This window comes from Agelaius tricolor, unplaced genomic scaffold (assembly GCF_023055355.1).
Source record: "Agelaius tricolor isolate 1412-34295 unplaced genomic scaffold, bAgeTri1.0.p SCAF_12, whole genome shotgun sequence".
NCBI lineage: Eukaryota > Metazoa > Chordata > Aves > Passeriformes > Icteridae > Agelaius > Agelaius tricolor.
In genome coordinates, this window is record NW_027269272.1 from 6,599,165 (window position 1) to 6,615,164 (window position 16,000).

The 16,000-nt window shown below is 52.3% G+C and overlaps 1 protein-coding gene across 1 annotated transcript in view; it reads right to left on the bottom strand.

Annotated features, from left to right (window-relative positions):
• EPHB1 (EPH receptor B1) overlaps positions 1 to 16,000 on the bottom strand; it is a 79,648-nt gene that overhangs the window by 12,967 nt on the left and 50,681 nt on the right. Inside the window, exons 5-12 of the mRNA XM_071437328.1 lie at positions 14,045 to 14,380; positions 11,608 to 11,789; positions 9,795 to 9,957; positions 7,297 to 7,405; positions 7,028 to 7,092; positions 3,129 to 3,251; positions 1,796 to 2,043; positions 1,253 to 1,468 (exon numbers count right to left, since the gene is read on the bottom strand). Coding sequence (XP_071293429.1) covers positions 1,253 to 1,468; positions 1,796 to 2,043; positions 3,129 to 3,251; positions 7,028 to 7,092; positions 7,297 to 7,405; positions 9,795 to 9,957; positions 11,608 to 11,789; positions 14,045 to 14,380 — 1,442 coding nt within the window. The remainder of the gene's footprint in view (positions 1 to 1,252; positions 1,469 to 1,795; positions 2,044 to 3,128; positions 3,252 to 7,027; positions 7,093 to 7,296; positions 7,406 to 9,794; positions 9,958 to 11,607; positions 11,790 to 14,044; positions 14,381 to 16,000) is intronic.

Genomic DNA, 16,000 nt, shown 5'->3' on the forward strand with positions numbered 1-16,000 from the left:
GAGGACGCGTCAGCCGCTCTTGAAGGATGAATGGCAAAAAATTTGATTTGAATAACTACAAATGGAGAAATTAACTGCTAGGTTGTTTTTCCTGCCTTTTCCCCAGAGCGAAAAGCCTGCGGTGGGAGGCAGAGTGATGCAATCGCAGGCACAGCATCACTTCCCAGCTGCCGGGGAGATCTATTATGGCCCAAATTAAATAAAAACACAGATGAGATAATCTCTTTTTATCTCTGAAGGTGGGGAAAAGACTAATTCATGCCTCATCTCAGCAGCTACTGCTGGGGTCTTTGAAAGAAAAATAAAAGCTGGGTGTCTGCTCAATGTCTGCTGCCTGCAGGAAGGGTCTGGGAAGGGAATGGGGCAGGTTTGGAACATCCCATTGAGCAGGGCAGGGACAGTGATGGGCTGTAACTGGGCCAAAACACTGAGTCAACCTTAAAGGCATGCCCCTGGCTTTCCCATTTTGGCAGCTGGAGCCAGCCCTTGCACTTGGGCACAGCTCAGCAGCCCAAGGAACTGCTTTGGCAGGAGCTGGCGCAGCCTTGTGCCGGCACCCACCTCACACTCTTCTATTAATCCATTAGATGAGGCCAGCCTGCTACTCATCTTTGTCCCCTCTGATCATCCTTAACACCCCTCAGGGGCTCACAAGCAGGACAATGACCACAGTGGGGAGCTGGGGGTCCCCTGGGGTAGCCAGGAGCAGGGGGAGAAGAGAGTCCCTGTTACCTACAAATGAGTTAATTAAGGAAGAGAAGGATGTCTGGGGAATGGCAGAGCTCCCGTTAGGCTTGGCTCTTTAATTTATGCATGGAACAAGTTTCCAGCAGGAAAAAGCAGACCAGACCTGGAGCACTGGGGGAAGGGGTGTTAAAACACCATCGCTGTGCTGCCAGGAGTTGTGATCTCCCTGCTTTCCCTTCCTGTCTCTCCAGGGACTTCTCTGTGCACCTTTCCTCCACAGAGGAGAGGGAAGAGGCTTATCTATAAGCTGCAGAAGGCAGAACAGTGCTTAGGGAGGAGGGAGGTGGAAAACTTCTAAAAAGGAGGAAGAGAAAGGAGGGAAAAGAGGATAATTTGTGGAAACTACAGCCAGGACCTCTAGACCATGATAGACCATGAGCCTCTGTGGTGGGAACACTCATGAGGTACTCCCACCCATGGCAGACTGTACATCCAGAACCCTCCTCCCAGGTTCAGCAGGTGCAGGACACAGGGAAGAGGAGAACATCCTGCAGCAGGCACCTACCAGGGAGCTGGTGTAGGTGGGGTCAGACGTGTCATCCTGCAGGTAGCGCGAGAGGCCAAAGTCGGACACTTTGCACACCAGGTTGCTGTTGACCAGAATGTTCCTGGCAGCCAGATCTCGATGCACATAATTCATCTCTGCCAGGTACTTCATCCCAGCAGCAATCCCTCTGAGCATTCCCACCAGCTGGATCACTGTGAACTGCCCATCGTTTTGCTGCAAGCACAAAGAGCAGGCACTGGGCTGAGCATGAGACCCCACAGTGGGACCAGGGCCACTCACCCTGACCTCAGGAGGATGCTGCACCTCCCCAGAGGATCCAGCTCCCTGCCTGATTCCAGCAGAGATAAGCACCCCAAAAGACACATTTTGGACATGTACGGCACACTCCAGCCAGCTCTCAAACTAAGCAAACAGGCTGGGATTTACAAAAGGGACAAGAACATCTCATTCCCAAATCCCACAGCCCACATGGCCCCGTCTCGTGGGGCATCACAGCATCACTTCCCAGCTTCCAGGGAGATCCATTATGGCCTAAATTACCCGCAGGAAGGAGTCCAAGGCGCCGTTCTCCATGAACTCTGTGATGATCATGACTGGTCGGCTCTTGGTGACCACCCCTTCCAGGCGGATGATGTTGGGGTGGTCGAACTGGCCCATGATGCTGGCCTCGCTCAGGAAATCGCGGCGCTGCTTCTCCGAGTACCCAGCCTTGAGCGTCTTGATGGCCACGTAGATCTCCCGCTTGCCTGGCAGCTTCAGGCGCCCTTTGTACACCTCTCCAAACTCCCCTGAGAGCACAAGGTGGAAATATGTAGGTTGGAAATGACCTCCAAGATCACTGAGTCCAACCTTTGATCAATCAACACCAGAGCTACCATCTCCTCCTCTACACTAAACATTGCAAAGAGCAAGGAGTCTTTGACCAGCTGAGAAATGGCAGCCAATTCACACTTCAACAACGTTCTCCTCTACAAATCTGCCTGCCTGTCCTCTTTAAAAGGGCCAATATCTGCTACTAGGGACATGTTTAGGTCTTCAACCTTCTTCAAGGTGACAGAGCCCAACATCGACACAGGCAGCCACCTGTACAAACCCCCACAAGGAGGTTTTGCAGGGAAGGTGCATCGACATTTAAGGACTACCTCAAATATCAGGTGTCAATGTTGTTAATCTCAGCTGCCTTTCTGCACATCACTTTTCTTGGGGTGGGAAATAATTGGGCTGTTTACATTGCTCCTCTCTGATTTAAAATACAGAGAATGCAGGAGGGCTTTCACTTCACTAAAGCAAAACTTGCCTGTGGAGGGATTATATTTAAGCCATGTTCACAGCCATTTTGCCTTGATGAGCAGCAAAGGCCAGGTGATACATTGCTGAACTTGATCCCAAACAAACTGACTCATTGCTTCCTCACAGCTTCCCCTCCCTGGCTTCTCACTTTCTCCTCTAAGAGTATGACACAGTTATTTAAAAACGGCAATAAAACAGCACAGATCACACACACACATACGCATGTGTGTGTATATATACATATGCAGGGGAGTATGGCACAGACTACAGTGAGGTCAAGCTTTTCTTGTTATCTCATGGAAAAGCCACATAGAAAATCCCAAGAGGCCCTGTGGTCAGCCAGTGAATACGTTCCTGGAGCCTTTCCCACCTCAGAGGAAATTTGAAAGCATGACACAACCTCATGTCCACCCTAACCCACCACAAACCCAGGAAAGCCTGATGTTTCAAGGCTTCACTGGGGCCTTCCAGGTGAAGGACCATATGTGCTCTCGCACAAAGTTGCTCCAGGTGGGTGGAGCACAGCCACACAGGAGCAGCAGAGAGGGCAGGGAAAGATGGACAGCAGGACACAGAGACCCACCTGCCCCAATGACCTCTTCAATCTTCACAAAGGACACATCAATCTCCTTGGCAAACTCTCGGACAGCTTCGTTGGGGTCCTCGTAGGTGAAGGGGTCGATGTAGATCTTCATCCCTGGAGACCCTTGTCACAGGGAAGACAGGAACAACAGCAAAAGGGAGAGAATTATAGAAACAGAGTTAATAGAATTGTTTGGGTTTATTCCATACCATCCCTCATCAGCAGGGACACCTTCCACTAAACCACTTTGCTCCAAGCCCCATCCAACCTGACCCTGAACAATGCCAGGTAGAGTGGATCCCCACGGTCTCTGGGCAGCCTGGAAAACCAACAGCAGTTGTACCATGGCCAAGAACTGGAGACCCTTCTGTCCTCACACTCTCCACTAAGTGGCTACTATCACTGTACTCACCTACCCAGACCCTTATCATCCCCTTCAGGCCACCAATTCACCCAACTCTGCCCTCCACTCCTCTCCCATTATCCTTCCTCCTTCTCCTCCACGGCAATGGGAGCAGTTACAGGCCTGAACTACAGCATGCTGGCTTTACAGTGAAGGCTTTACGAGGCTCCACGTGTTAGTGAAGAAATATTTATTTACCCAAAAAGGCCTCTGATGGCTTTGTGGCTGCTACTAAATTGACAGAGTGCAGCAATTATGACCAACAACTGGTGTGGATCTGTGAAATACAGCTTGGCCGGATGCCGGGACACGCGGGCAGTCCTGAGCCCGGGCAATGTGTGTTCACAGGACCTGGCCACGCTGCAGGGACATGCACAAAGTGGGCTCCTGCCCTTTCCCAAGGGGGACAAAACAAAAACAGGTCCCCAGATGTCCCAAATGGGTTTGCAGATGTCACATTTGGATGGCTGAGGCTTACGGAGCTGCCAAGGGCACAGTGAGGACACAGGGCTCAGCTGCACACCTGGGTTGTGGTGCCGCCCAAAAGGGACCTGCAATGGGCTGTGGTGTCCCCTGGGGAGGTCAGCTTCCTGTGCCATTTCTCACCCAAAAAGGGGACTGTAGATGGCACAGTAGCCCCTCAAGGTCATCTCTGGATGAGACCAGGAGGGACATCACTGCCCGGTCCCTTCCCCAAGGTACTTCACCCTTATAGGGATAAACAGCCCTCAGTTACACTGCTCAGGACTGTTCCAAGGCCATGATCCCATCACACCAGTGCTTCCCAGAGCCCCTGCAGAGCTGGCATACAAATGGATGCATGGACCACAGCATCAGCTCTGCACCAGGAATCTAAATCAGCTCCCAGCTGTGAAATAATTCAGAAGGAAGCATGAAAGCCTCACAGTGGGCACTGCTGGTGCCAAACAGCCACCAGGGGAGAGCTGTGGGGCACCAAGGACTCAGGAAGGACCAGGCAGGAGCATCCTCACCCCCAAGAGGGGCCTTTGGGGCAGAAGTTCTGCACCTCAGAGGCAGGGGAGGCTGCAATGAAGCCATCTGTGCATCTCCCACTTCATAAATCCCTTTATGGCTCTGTCTCATACACTTTAACTGCCCCATAAATTCTTTTACAAGAGCAGCTGATGCTCCAGCCAGGATTACAAAGGGATTTACAGGATCGTAACGGAGACTAGCTCACTGATCAAAATATTGAAAGAACAGAGGAGAAAACAATGCCCAAGTTTCCTCTTCCCTGTCAACACAGGCTGGTTTTCAAATACCTTCTGATGTGTCCATAGGCTCAGTAATCACCAGGATGAGCTCCCCCCTCATCCTCATCCCATCCAAAATGAGAGATTGGGCACCTAAACCCACTCCTCATCTCTGCCAATATCAGCCCCCAGCTCATCATTCCCACACCAGCAAAAGCTGGGTGAAATTCCAGGTAGTGGAGCACATCACCAAAAGCACCCATTGTGAACCCACCTGCAAAGAGCTCTGTGCTCTTAAAATCATCCCAAGAATCCTGAAAACTGGATTAGGCCATTTTTCACTACCACAGACAAGGGCAAATTTTTTATCACTCTTTAAAAGTTGAAGTGCTCTGCACCATGACCCTGACTCCAGTGGCCAATTCCTTCTGGCATCACACTTCCTTGGCAATAAATATCATGGGGACAGAGAAAAACCCTTCCTGTTGAACTTCTGGTGCTTCAACAGGGTGGTTTTTTTCCTCTTTCCCCCAATCTCAAAGCTCCCAGTGAAACAATGGAAAAGATAAACCACAAAAAATTACACCCTGAGAGACCCCATCTCACCCCAAAATCCACTTGGAGCACTCTGCCAGCAGCAGGTGATCCCAGGGGGCTGCTGGAGGGATGGCAGAGCTGTGCTGGGAGGCTGTAATTGCTGTGCCACTGAACACATGGTGATTTGTTCCAGAGGATGCTCTCATTACTCCATTAGTTGCTCACCACAAATTTCCCACCTGTTTTGCTCTGCACTGTCAGAGTGCCCAGAGGCTCACTAACCTTGACAGAGTACTGCTGGCACCCTGGATTTCTGACACCAGTCATCACAGCCCCCAGGTTTAGAAACACAGGACAGGCACATGCTGCAATTGCTTCCCTACCTAGGTTGAGCATCCTGAATTTTGGTGTGCTTGGAGCCAGCTAGGGATGCATGCGTAGTAGGGAATGCTTCAAAAGAGGGGGAAAATGTGAAAAACCAGTCAGTCTGCAGCCTAATGTGAGTTTATCCATCAGGTATCAAATTAACCTTGCCCTGCACCCCACAGTGCAGCAATGTGAAGAAAAGAGGGAGGAAAAGCACAGGTCTGTCATCACCCAGTGATGTTTGGAAAACAGTTTATTGTTTCCCAGGAGGTTCAGGGCCCCCCAAAGTGCTTCCACCATGTTGGGAGGGATCAGTGTGATGCCAAGAGGGTCTAAAGAGATCCAGTGTGCTTTGCTCTCTTGGCTGGGCTCTCCTGCTTGTCTCCACTCCCTCTTTAGCTCTCTCCAGCCCTCCTGTTCTTCTCAGCCAGGCCAATTGCTCCATCTCCATTCCTCCCCTCTGCTCACCTGTTCCCTGCCTTCCCACCCATCCTTCCTCCATCCCTGCATCCCACACCTCTTTCCCCCAAGGAGGCACCCAGGACCAAGATGGTTCTTCCACAAGCAAACTGCAAACCTGGCAAAGCAAACCTGGGAAGCAACTCTAGGAGAGCAAAAATGGGATTTACATCCCACAGGGATGGGAATAGAATCAGCAGACACCAGGAAAATCCTGCCCCCCAAAGCTGCTGCTTTATTTTCATTTGCAGTGCTGGCTGCTAGAGGGGCACCAGAGCAGGCATTACACACAAATACATCAGGAATTAATTCTGTGCACAGCTCCACCAGCCACAGGTCTCCTAGGAAAAGCTCAGGCTCTCCTAATTGTTTGCCAAGGGAATCAGCAGCCCAAAGCCAGTTAAACATTCCCAGTCACTGGCTGCACATCCTTTCCAGAGCAAGGAAGAGAGCAAGCATCAGCCACACAGCCAGGACAGCAGCAATGCCAGCAACCTCATGCTCCCAAAATCCAGAATCCCTCTAACAGCTCAGCATCAATCCAGACCCAGGCAGAGCCCATGGCAGGAGATCAAGGACTCACCTTCCCTCTAAACACCACCTTTCACCTTCTTTTCTCCTCTGGGTGGTCTTCACAGCACTGTCTCCCCATCCCTTGTCCCCTGACCTACCCCAAATCCATCATCATTCCCCAGATCCCTCCTGCTACTCTTCCACCCACAGTGCTGCACCACTGCAGCCCACCCTCCCCACACCCTGACAGACACATGTGGACATCTCCACTCCCACCCTTGGGTCCTGTCCATCTGCCATGGGGCTCCCACGACCCCACGGTCCCCCTTGGAAGGGGAGGAGTGGGGCAATGCCAGGTGCAGGTTTGGGAGCGTCTCCCATCTGCTTTTCCCACTTTCCCTGCTCACCTCTGCCAGTGCTGTAGTGCTGCAGTTTGTCACTGTACACGGCCTCCTTGCTGTAGGCACGCTTCCTGGGAGAACAGGGGAGACAACAGCAGGATTCAGGCAGCAGCAGCTGCTGGTGGCCCAAACCACTGCCCTGCCACCAGCACCCCATGAGCAGTGGCATCATGCTGCTGCCTCTGGCCACATGGGTCCCCCATCCACCCCTCCCACCCCTAATCTGCACCTTAGCACCTCCCCCTTCCAGGGACACTGATCCCACAGGGACCCACCTGCTGCAGACGATGGAAATGGCCACCAGGGAGACGATGAAGACCACCCCAGCTGCTGCAGAGCCCGCGATCAGGGGCAGCTGCTCTCTCAGCTCTGACTTGTAATCATCTGGGAGGGAAGAGGGACAGGGTCAGTCCTCCCTGGCACCTCATGGAGTGAGAGCAGCCCTTGGGAAGGGGGAAGGGATCCCCTCTGATCCCAAGGGTGCTGCTCCCAAGGTGGTGGGACAAGGGGGATCCAGGCAGGGGGGTCAGCTGAGGCAGGGGATGAACCAGTGCCATGTTGCACTGGTGTATGCTTGGCTCATACTCCTTTCCCTTAAAGGCAGAGGAGAGAAGATTCTGGAAATAACATCAGACCAATGTGCATGGGCCCAGTTTGCCAAAGGTGGCTTTGTCCATGGCTTTGGCATTTCTCTTTCCTCAATAAATTCATTTATGTAGCAACCTGATCTACCAGAAGGTGTCTCTGCACATGGCAGGGGGCTGGAACAAGATGAGCTTTAGGGTCTCTTCCAACCCAAACCTTTTTGAGACTATGATTTAAACCTGTTGGCCGCTTAGACCAATTTTAACATGGGGTCTCACAGACACAAAATACCTACAAGTTGTAGGAGAGGAGGAGAACACCATTAATAACCAAGCCAGCCAGAGAATGCTCTGCCAAGACTTCACCCAGATCAGACATCAGAGAGTTCACACAAATGATATCAAAGCTCATACAATGGTGAACTTTGGGAGTGAGGCTCAGGAAAACCTGGGAACCCTTGCCACAGGCCTCCCTGTAGGTTTTAATATCTCAAAATTTGCAAAGCCATGGTACCCACAGCATCCTTTCCCCACCAAGCATCCCTTGGAACCTCCTTTGTCTGCTCAGCCACTCCCTGCATCCTTCAGCAGCAGGCTGGGGTGAAAGCCAAGGTGGCACCAGGAGGACTGGACATGCCTGGGGGAACCCCCAAAAAGCTACAGGCACCCTCCATGTGTCTCCCCCATTTTTCCCTGCCTCATCACTGGTGTGGGTGCTCTCAACAGGCAGTATCCAGCAGATCCCACATTCCTGGGGCTTCTGTAGCATTCCAGAAATAAACCTCTCTCCAATGCCCCATCAAGGTCTACCAGGTTGTGCCACAAGCCACATGCAAGGGTTAAAATAAAACTCATCCAAAAGAAAGCATTTAGCACCCTTTTATCTGTACTTTCTACTCTGCAGTTAATTACTGGCAACTAGATTTATCTCTTGCATGCTGCTTAAATCCTGAGAAATTCTCATCTAACAATCAATTATTATTTAATAAGCTACACAATCCATTCTTATTAAATTTCAATTAATTGCTTATTTGAGGCAGGATTTTTCTTCTCGCTTCTCTAATCCTGAATATTTGAGGCATTGGAGGGGGGTTTATTACCATTTCCTTCCCTTTGGTCACCCAGCATGGTTTTCCTCTTCCCACCCTAGCTGGCACTCGACATGAATGCATGCTTGGGGTGACCCGTTTTAGGAAAGAAGAAAAGATTTAAGGAAGACAGGCAGTGAGGCTGGGAGCCATGGATATCACCTAAGCAGAGAAGGAACCACACCAGCAGCAACAGGGAACAGGCTCTCAGCTGCCCCAGGGGTAGGAGGATGTAGCAGTTTTGGTTCACTAATTTAAGACTTCCCCCATTTTAAAATTTCCCTAAATTCACTAATTTCACTTCTCTAAATTTCCTCCCATTCCAAACCATGACACAGGACCTGCTTCATTCACCAACTTCTGGATAAGTCCTGAAGCTGGGATTAATGGAAAACACTCCCATGAGTAGCAGTTTCTAAAGGAAGCCAGTGTTTGTGGTGCAGGGAAAGGCTGAGGCCAGAAGAAGCCATGAAGGTCATGAGCTGGCCCAACACACCCCTTTGGCATGGGAAATCAGCTTTCAGATGGGTCTAACCACCCCAGCTTTGCCCTGATGGCTCAGAGGGACTCCAAGTATCCCAGACCCTTCCTCCAAGGGTCTACAACCCTCCTCCCACCCCACCACACCGTGCCAGACTCACAGCTGGTGCCAGGGGCTTCTGTCCCCACAGCTCAAGGCAGCAGAGACAGAAATAAATAGCAGGGGAAAACCTGGAGCCAGGAGAGTGAGAGCGGATCCCTCCTCCCGCTGGCGGTTCACGAGAGACCACCATAAATCACCCGGCTCCTGCCATGCTGCCTGCTGGGACAGAGCTTTGTGTGCACAGGCTCCTTCAGTCCCACCAGAGCACGTGGAGACACTGCCGTGCTGCTGGGACAGAGCTTTGTGCACACAAGCTCCCTGAATCCCACCAGAGCACATGGAGACACCACCACATTGCTGGGACAGAGCTTTGTGCACACAAGCTCCTTCAATCCCACCAGAGCACGAGGCTGGAGCATCTCCATGCCACTGGGACAGAGCTTTGTGCACACAAGCTCCTTCACTCCCACCAGAGCACGAGGCTGGAGCAGCCCACGCCGCCGTGCGGCCGCACTCACCGTCAGTGAGGGTCTGGAAGCACATCTTGCCGCTGTACTTGCCGTAGCCGGCCACGGTGCGGGCGCGCACCTGCACCACGTAGACCATGCCGGGCCGCAGCCCCTCCAGCCGCGCCGTGTTCGTCTGGCTGCGCGCCATGGACGAGTTGTACTCGTTGTGGTCCTGTGGGCACCCGAGAGAGAGCCACCCTCAGTGGGACAGGGACAGCGGGAGGGCAACCCAGCTGTCCCTGCTGAGGGCAGGGATGGGGTTTGGCTGCAGGGGGATAAGGGAGAGGCTCTGGTTCTGCTTCAGAAGTATCCCTGACCCAGAGGATCCCACGGGAAAGGCTGGGAGAATTGGGATTGTTCAGCCTTGGAGAAGGCTTTGGGGTGACCTAATTGTGGCCTTACAGTACCTGAAGGGAGCTGCAAGAAGGATAGGGATGGACTATTTATAGGGATCTGGAGTGACAGGACAAGGGGGAATGGCTTCCCACTGACAGAGAGTACATTTAGGCTGGATATTCAGAAGAGATTCTCCCTGTGAGGGTAGTGAGGCCCTGGCACAGGCTGCCCAGAGCAGCTGTGGCTGCCACTGGATCCCTGGAAGTGTCCAAAGCCAGGTTGGATGGGGCTTGGAGCAACCTGGGCTAGTGGAAGGTGTCCCTGCCTGTGTCAGGAGGTGGAACAAGATGAGTTTCAAGGTCCTTTCAACCCAGGACATTCTATACTTTTATGAAACAGGACCCACGAGGAACTGGGGAGGCCCCTGCAGCATGTACCTCCCAGGCAGCCCCCTGGTCCCACCAGAGCAGGGAGCATGGAATAGCAGAGGGAACAATAAGATCATCCAGAGCAAAAATAATTTATGAACAACAGATTCCTCCTCTTCAAATGACTGACGTCCTTGTGCATTTCAGAAACATCCCACAGTTATGGAAACCTCATGTCCCTGCCCACAGCACGGGGGCTGGAACTGAACGATCTTTAAGGTCTCTTCCAATCCAAACCATTCTGTGATTCCACTAAACTCCATAATGTGCCCTATGAGACCCTGTTCAAGCAGGATCAAGAGCAACTCTCTGCTGACATCCCAGTCCCTGCAGTCCTGCTCTGCTGGCACAGGTCCTTGGCCTAAACCTTGCTGGAAACCTCATGTGTCTCCAATGTCATTTTTTACCACATTCTCCAGTGCTTTGCTGGTAAGAGGCTGCTGGTGAGATCATCTAATTATTCATACTTAGAGGAATTCATTAGAGCTGGCGAGACACAGGAGAGCTGGAACAGCTTGGGCCAGGCACGGTTCATCGCAGGGCTTGGAAGCGTGTCCCCTGCAGGACAGGACAGCTGCCAGGGACAGGACCAGTGGCAGGCAGTGACCCAGGGCAGGGACAACCTCTATAACCTTCCCTGGTCCTCTCCAACCCCCTCCCCTCCTTCTGATGCCATCCCCATCATTCAGGTCCCTTCTCATCCTAGCAAACACCAGAGCCAAGGTGGCCACAGGCACTGATGTGCTGGACAAATGCTGCCACAGGGAAGGAACGGCTCAGGTTGGACAGGCTCTGAGCAACCCAACCTAGGGAGAGGTGTCCTATGGCAGGGGGGTGGAACTAGCTGAGCTTTAAGGTCCTTTCCAACTCAAGCTGCTCTGTGATTTAGCATCTGCAATCACAACTCACTCCCACCTTCTGCAGGCAGCTCAGGCAACCTGCTGCCTGTCCTACCTGCCCATTATTCCCAGCAGAGCCTGTCTCAGAGCCCATTCATTGCTGCTGCCCCTGCCCCCATGCCCCAGCCCAGCCCCAGAGCAGGGCTCCCCCAGGCTCACCGGGGCCGGCCTGGAGCCCACGGTGCTGCCCACGTCGGGCGTGCAGATGCGGCTCAGCTTCTCGTAGTAGCGGATCTCGTAGTCCAGGATGATCCCGTTGGGCTGCTCAGGCTGGGGCCAGGACAGAGTGATGCTCCTCATGGTGGCACTCACCTGGTGCATGATGGGCACGGTGGAGGGGGCTGCCAAGGAAGCAGGGAGAGAGGGAAAATTAATGGAGAGGGGTAGGAAAATGGCCTTGAGAGGGGGGAAATCCCCACGGCATCCCAAATCTCCCATGCCTGTGGCTGGCTTCCCCATGGGACCAGCTCACTCATTAGCAGTGGGAAGACTGCATCTCAGCAGCTTTACATGGAAGCAGAGCAGCAAGTCACTGAGGGAATTCTGCTATTTAAACCAACTGCTCCTTTTAATTAGGGGCTTGGAAATCCTTGGTGTTCCTTCTCCGTGGGACTGCTTGCTCCAAGGATGTCTCCCATGGTGGGAGTGACACAGCAAAGCTCTCCCCAGTGGGGCAAACCAAGGTTTGGTGACAGGGTCCAGCTCTGTGTGACATCTTTTGCTCTAACAGCCTCTCTGGGGAGCCAGCACTCAGCACCCAGGCAGCTGTGCCACAACTGCCACCCTGCACACTCTCAGAAATAGGATGTGGGAGCAAAAATCTGCCCACCCTGAGGACAGTGACAGGGAACCAGGGCAGGGACACCCCAGCCCAGCTTTGGCTCCAGAGAAGCTGCTGGGGCTGCTCTTAGGGGCTCTCAAGGGATGCTCATCCTCAGCACCCAAATGTGCTTCTCCCAGTAAAACAGCAACACTGTCCTTCAACCATTAGAGACACTGAGCCACCAAACCAGTCAGGAGACCCTTTCCAAATGCTTTGTGCCCTCCAAGCTATACTCATAAGGGGCAGAGCCAGCCAGTACAGCCCTAATCCTGCACTTAATCCTTTCAGAAGAAAAGTATCCAAGTCTGTCCACAGTCAAAGGGGCACTGGCATGTCCTGTCCACAGAGTCAGCTCCCAGTCCAGCCATCTCTGCCCTCCTCCTCCCCCTCACCATCCCTACAGTGCTGGGCAGGGAAAATTCTTCCCCTCTGTGAATCCAAGGAATACCTGAACCCAGCACAACCTGCCTGGGGCATGGGATCATGCCATGGAGGGAATCAGGGGGTGGCAGGAGCCCAGCTTCTCATGGTTCCAGTGGAAGATGTGGGTAGTTCAGCACTGCCTTTGTTTACCCAGAATACTTAATCCTATATTATTTTTTTAATCTCTCCACATCTGCTCCAGGAATTTGCTCATGGGCTGAAATTAACCACTCAGATTGACTGCTGTTTTATTAACTCCCATTAGTTTGGATGGGGCTGGGGAAATGGTTGGAAAAACCCTCTGCAAAGCCAGAGATTTTAGAGGGAGAGCACCAATGCCCTGGATATCCCTGGTGAATTTCCATCAGGTTACCCCACAGCCCAGTGTTTTCATGTTTGCAATCAGCCTTTGCAAGACAAACAGGGACCACTAGGGTACAGACAGACAGATGAGGGTGACCTGGCTGTTCCCAGCTCTCCATGATGGGAGAAGAGCTAAGAAACACCCCAAAATCCACCTCAGGAAAAAAAAAAGCCTGGAAACAAGAGGCAGGTTTGGCTGCACGTGGTTCAGCAGACAGCGATGCCAGCCAGGCACAAGTGTAGATTTGTATTCCCTGGAGCCAGGAGACTGAAATATTTACACTGGTTAACACTGAAATATTTACACTGAAATATTTACACCAGGTTTCTCCATTGTGCTATCCAGAGGGAGCAGGATGGCAAAGGCTGCCTGCCCTGGCACAAAGCAGGAATTCCCATTCCCTTTTTAAAGCCAGAGCACTTGGGTTTCCATCCCCTCTGATCCTCATAGCAGCCCAGGACCAGTTGCTCCCTTGTCATCTGCACACCCACTCCCTCAGCATCCCTGTTTGACCCAGAGCTGCTCATTCAGCTCCTGATGCCTGACTGGGGAGAGGAAAGGGAGCCTGGAAAAGAAGACAAGAGGAAAATGATGGGAGAGGGATGTGCCAGAGGAGACAGAGCCTGGACTCAGCCCCAGGATGCTGCTCCCTCTGTGCTGTAACACAGTCAGACAGTGTTTCAAGGCTGGATTCACCCCATCTCCCTTCTCCCAACTGGAAAAACAGTGATGCCATTTCATCCCCAAGCAATCTAGAGGGGGATAGAAGCAGGTATCAGATAACCCTCCTACCCTGCCCAGGGCACAGGCATCCCTTCCCTATCCCCATTCCTCTTCCTCCCTCTTCTCCTGGCCTTTCTCCCCACTCAGGGCCGGGGGCACCACAGCCATCACAGACCGTCACATGCTGGGAGCTTTTCCTTTTGGACACAGAGCTGGCAGCCAGCACCAGGACAGCCAAACTCCCCGGCACCACCGGGACTCACCAGCCTGGTTGGTGGTGATGTTGACGGAGACGTGCTGCTGAGGGAAGGGGCTCTTGCTGGACACGCCATTGACAGCCTGGATCTCGAAGGTGTAGGGGGTGTGAGCCCAGAGGTTGCTGATGAAGACGCGGGTGTCGGTGAGCCCCAGCTGGCGGGGCACGAAGTCCACGTTGTCGTCGCAGCGGGAGCAGGCGCGCCGGTCCGAGCGGCACTTCTTGCACACGATGTTGTAGGTGACGTCGTCCCGGCCGCCCGTCTCCCGCGGCGGGTGCCACTCCAGGATGATGGACGTCTCGTTGACGATGGAGATGACGTTGCGGGGGCCGGATGGGACACCTGTGGGGAAGGAGAGGCACTGAGACAGGTCCTTGGCCTCCCATGGAGGCTCCAGCACAGGGAAGGACACCCCAGGGCTCTGCTCCTCCCACAGGAGGGATTTGGTGTCCACAGCTTGGCTTAGCTCAGGATCAACTTCCCACATTGGAAGCACCAACCACCTGCACTGCAAACAAGTTTCCCAGATGGAGACGACAACTCCTGTGGTATATTTGGGGTCCTCTATCATGGGGAGGAAAGATGAATCTGACTCCATGTTCTTAGAAGGCTAATTTATTATTTTATGATATTATATTATATTAAAGAATGCTATACTAAAACTATACTAAAGAATAGAGAAAGGATACTCACAGAAGGCTTAACAAGATACTAATGAAAAACTCGTGACTCTCTCCAGAGGCCCAACACAGCTGGACCCTGATTGGTCAATAAGTCAAAACAATTCACATGAAACCAATCAAACAACCACCTGTTAAATGATAAACAATGTCCAAACACATTCCAAAGCAGCAAAACACAGGAGAAGCAAATCAGATAAATATTGTTTTCATTTTTCTCTGAGGCTTCTCAGCTTCCCAGGAGAAGAAATCCTGGCAAAGGGATTTTTCAGAAAATATGATGGCAACAAACTCCCATGCAACAAACCCTCTTAAGCCTCCAAAAAAACTCCATGTGGAATGCACGCAGATCCATCCATGAAGTTGGACCCATTTTAATCCCACCAGGAGATGCTGAGATAACTGCAGTGCTCACATGGAGAAGCACCTCGAGCAGATTATCCCAGCAAGAGAAAAATCACTTAGCCAGCACCATGGAGAACCAGAGAAGCAGCAGGAGAAGAGAGAGTCAAAAATGGAAAGTGGTTATTAAGGGTTCAATATCTCAAGTTGGAAACCTGGGAATGTCCCAGCATGGAGGAAAGCCAGCACCACTCCATAGTTTGCAAGCAGCTCCCATGTTGGACAAGAGATGAAAATTGCATTGATCAAAGCTGCCAGGAGCCATTGCAAATGCTCCAGAGGATGGGAATTGAATGCAGCTCCAATTGCAAGCGCTGACGGATCGGGGCTGCAGTCCCTTCAGGAAGAAGCCAGGAGAGCAGCACTGAGGTACAAACACACAACTGCACAGACCCAGGGAAGGATTTGGGGTCAGCCAGGATGGCTCCACAGCCAAAACCACGAAACTCAGCTGTTTGGTTATATTAAATAAGAGAAGCAAGGAATTCCTGATGCTGGCTGGGCTGGGGGCTGCACCTCCAAGAAAGAAAAAGGACTTTGCCATGATACAGGGAGCAATAAAAATGATGGAGGACTTGACCTGCAAGGAAGGGTTAAGAGAGAGAAGCACACTCTGTCTTGGGGAAACCCATTCCACGGGAGCCCTCCTTGTGTGTGTGTGTGTGTGCCAGGGAACATCGTTAGGGCTGAGGATAAATCAGCCCTGTTGAGTGGCCAGGGATGGGCTGGACAGGGACAGATTCATCAGCACCATGGTGACGTGGCTGGTGGGATGGAGAGGTCATTCTGCATGGAGACACTCTGGGAGCTGCTCTAAGCTGCTGCCGTGGATAATGCGGATGAAAGATTTTGCTGAAATTCCCAGAGAAATGACAGCCTT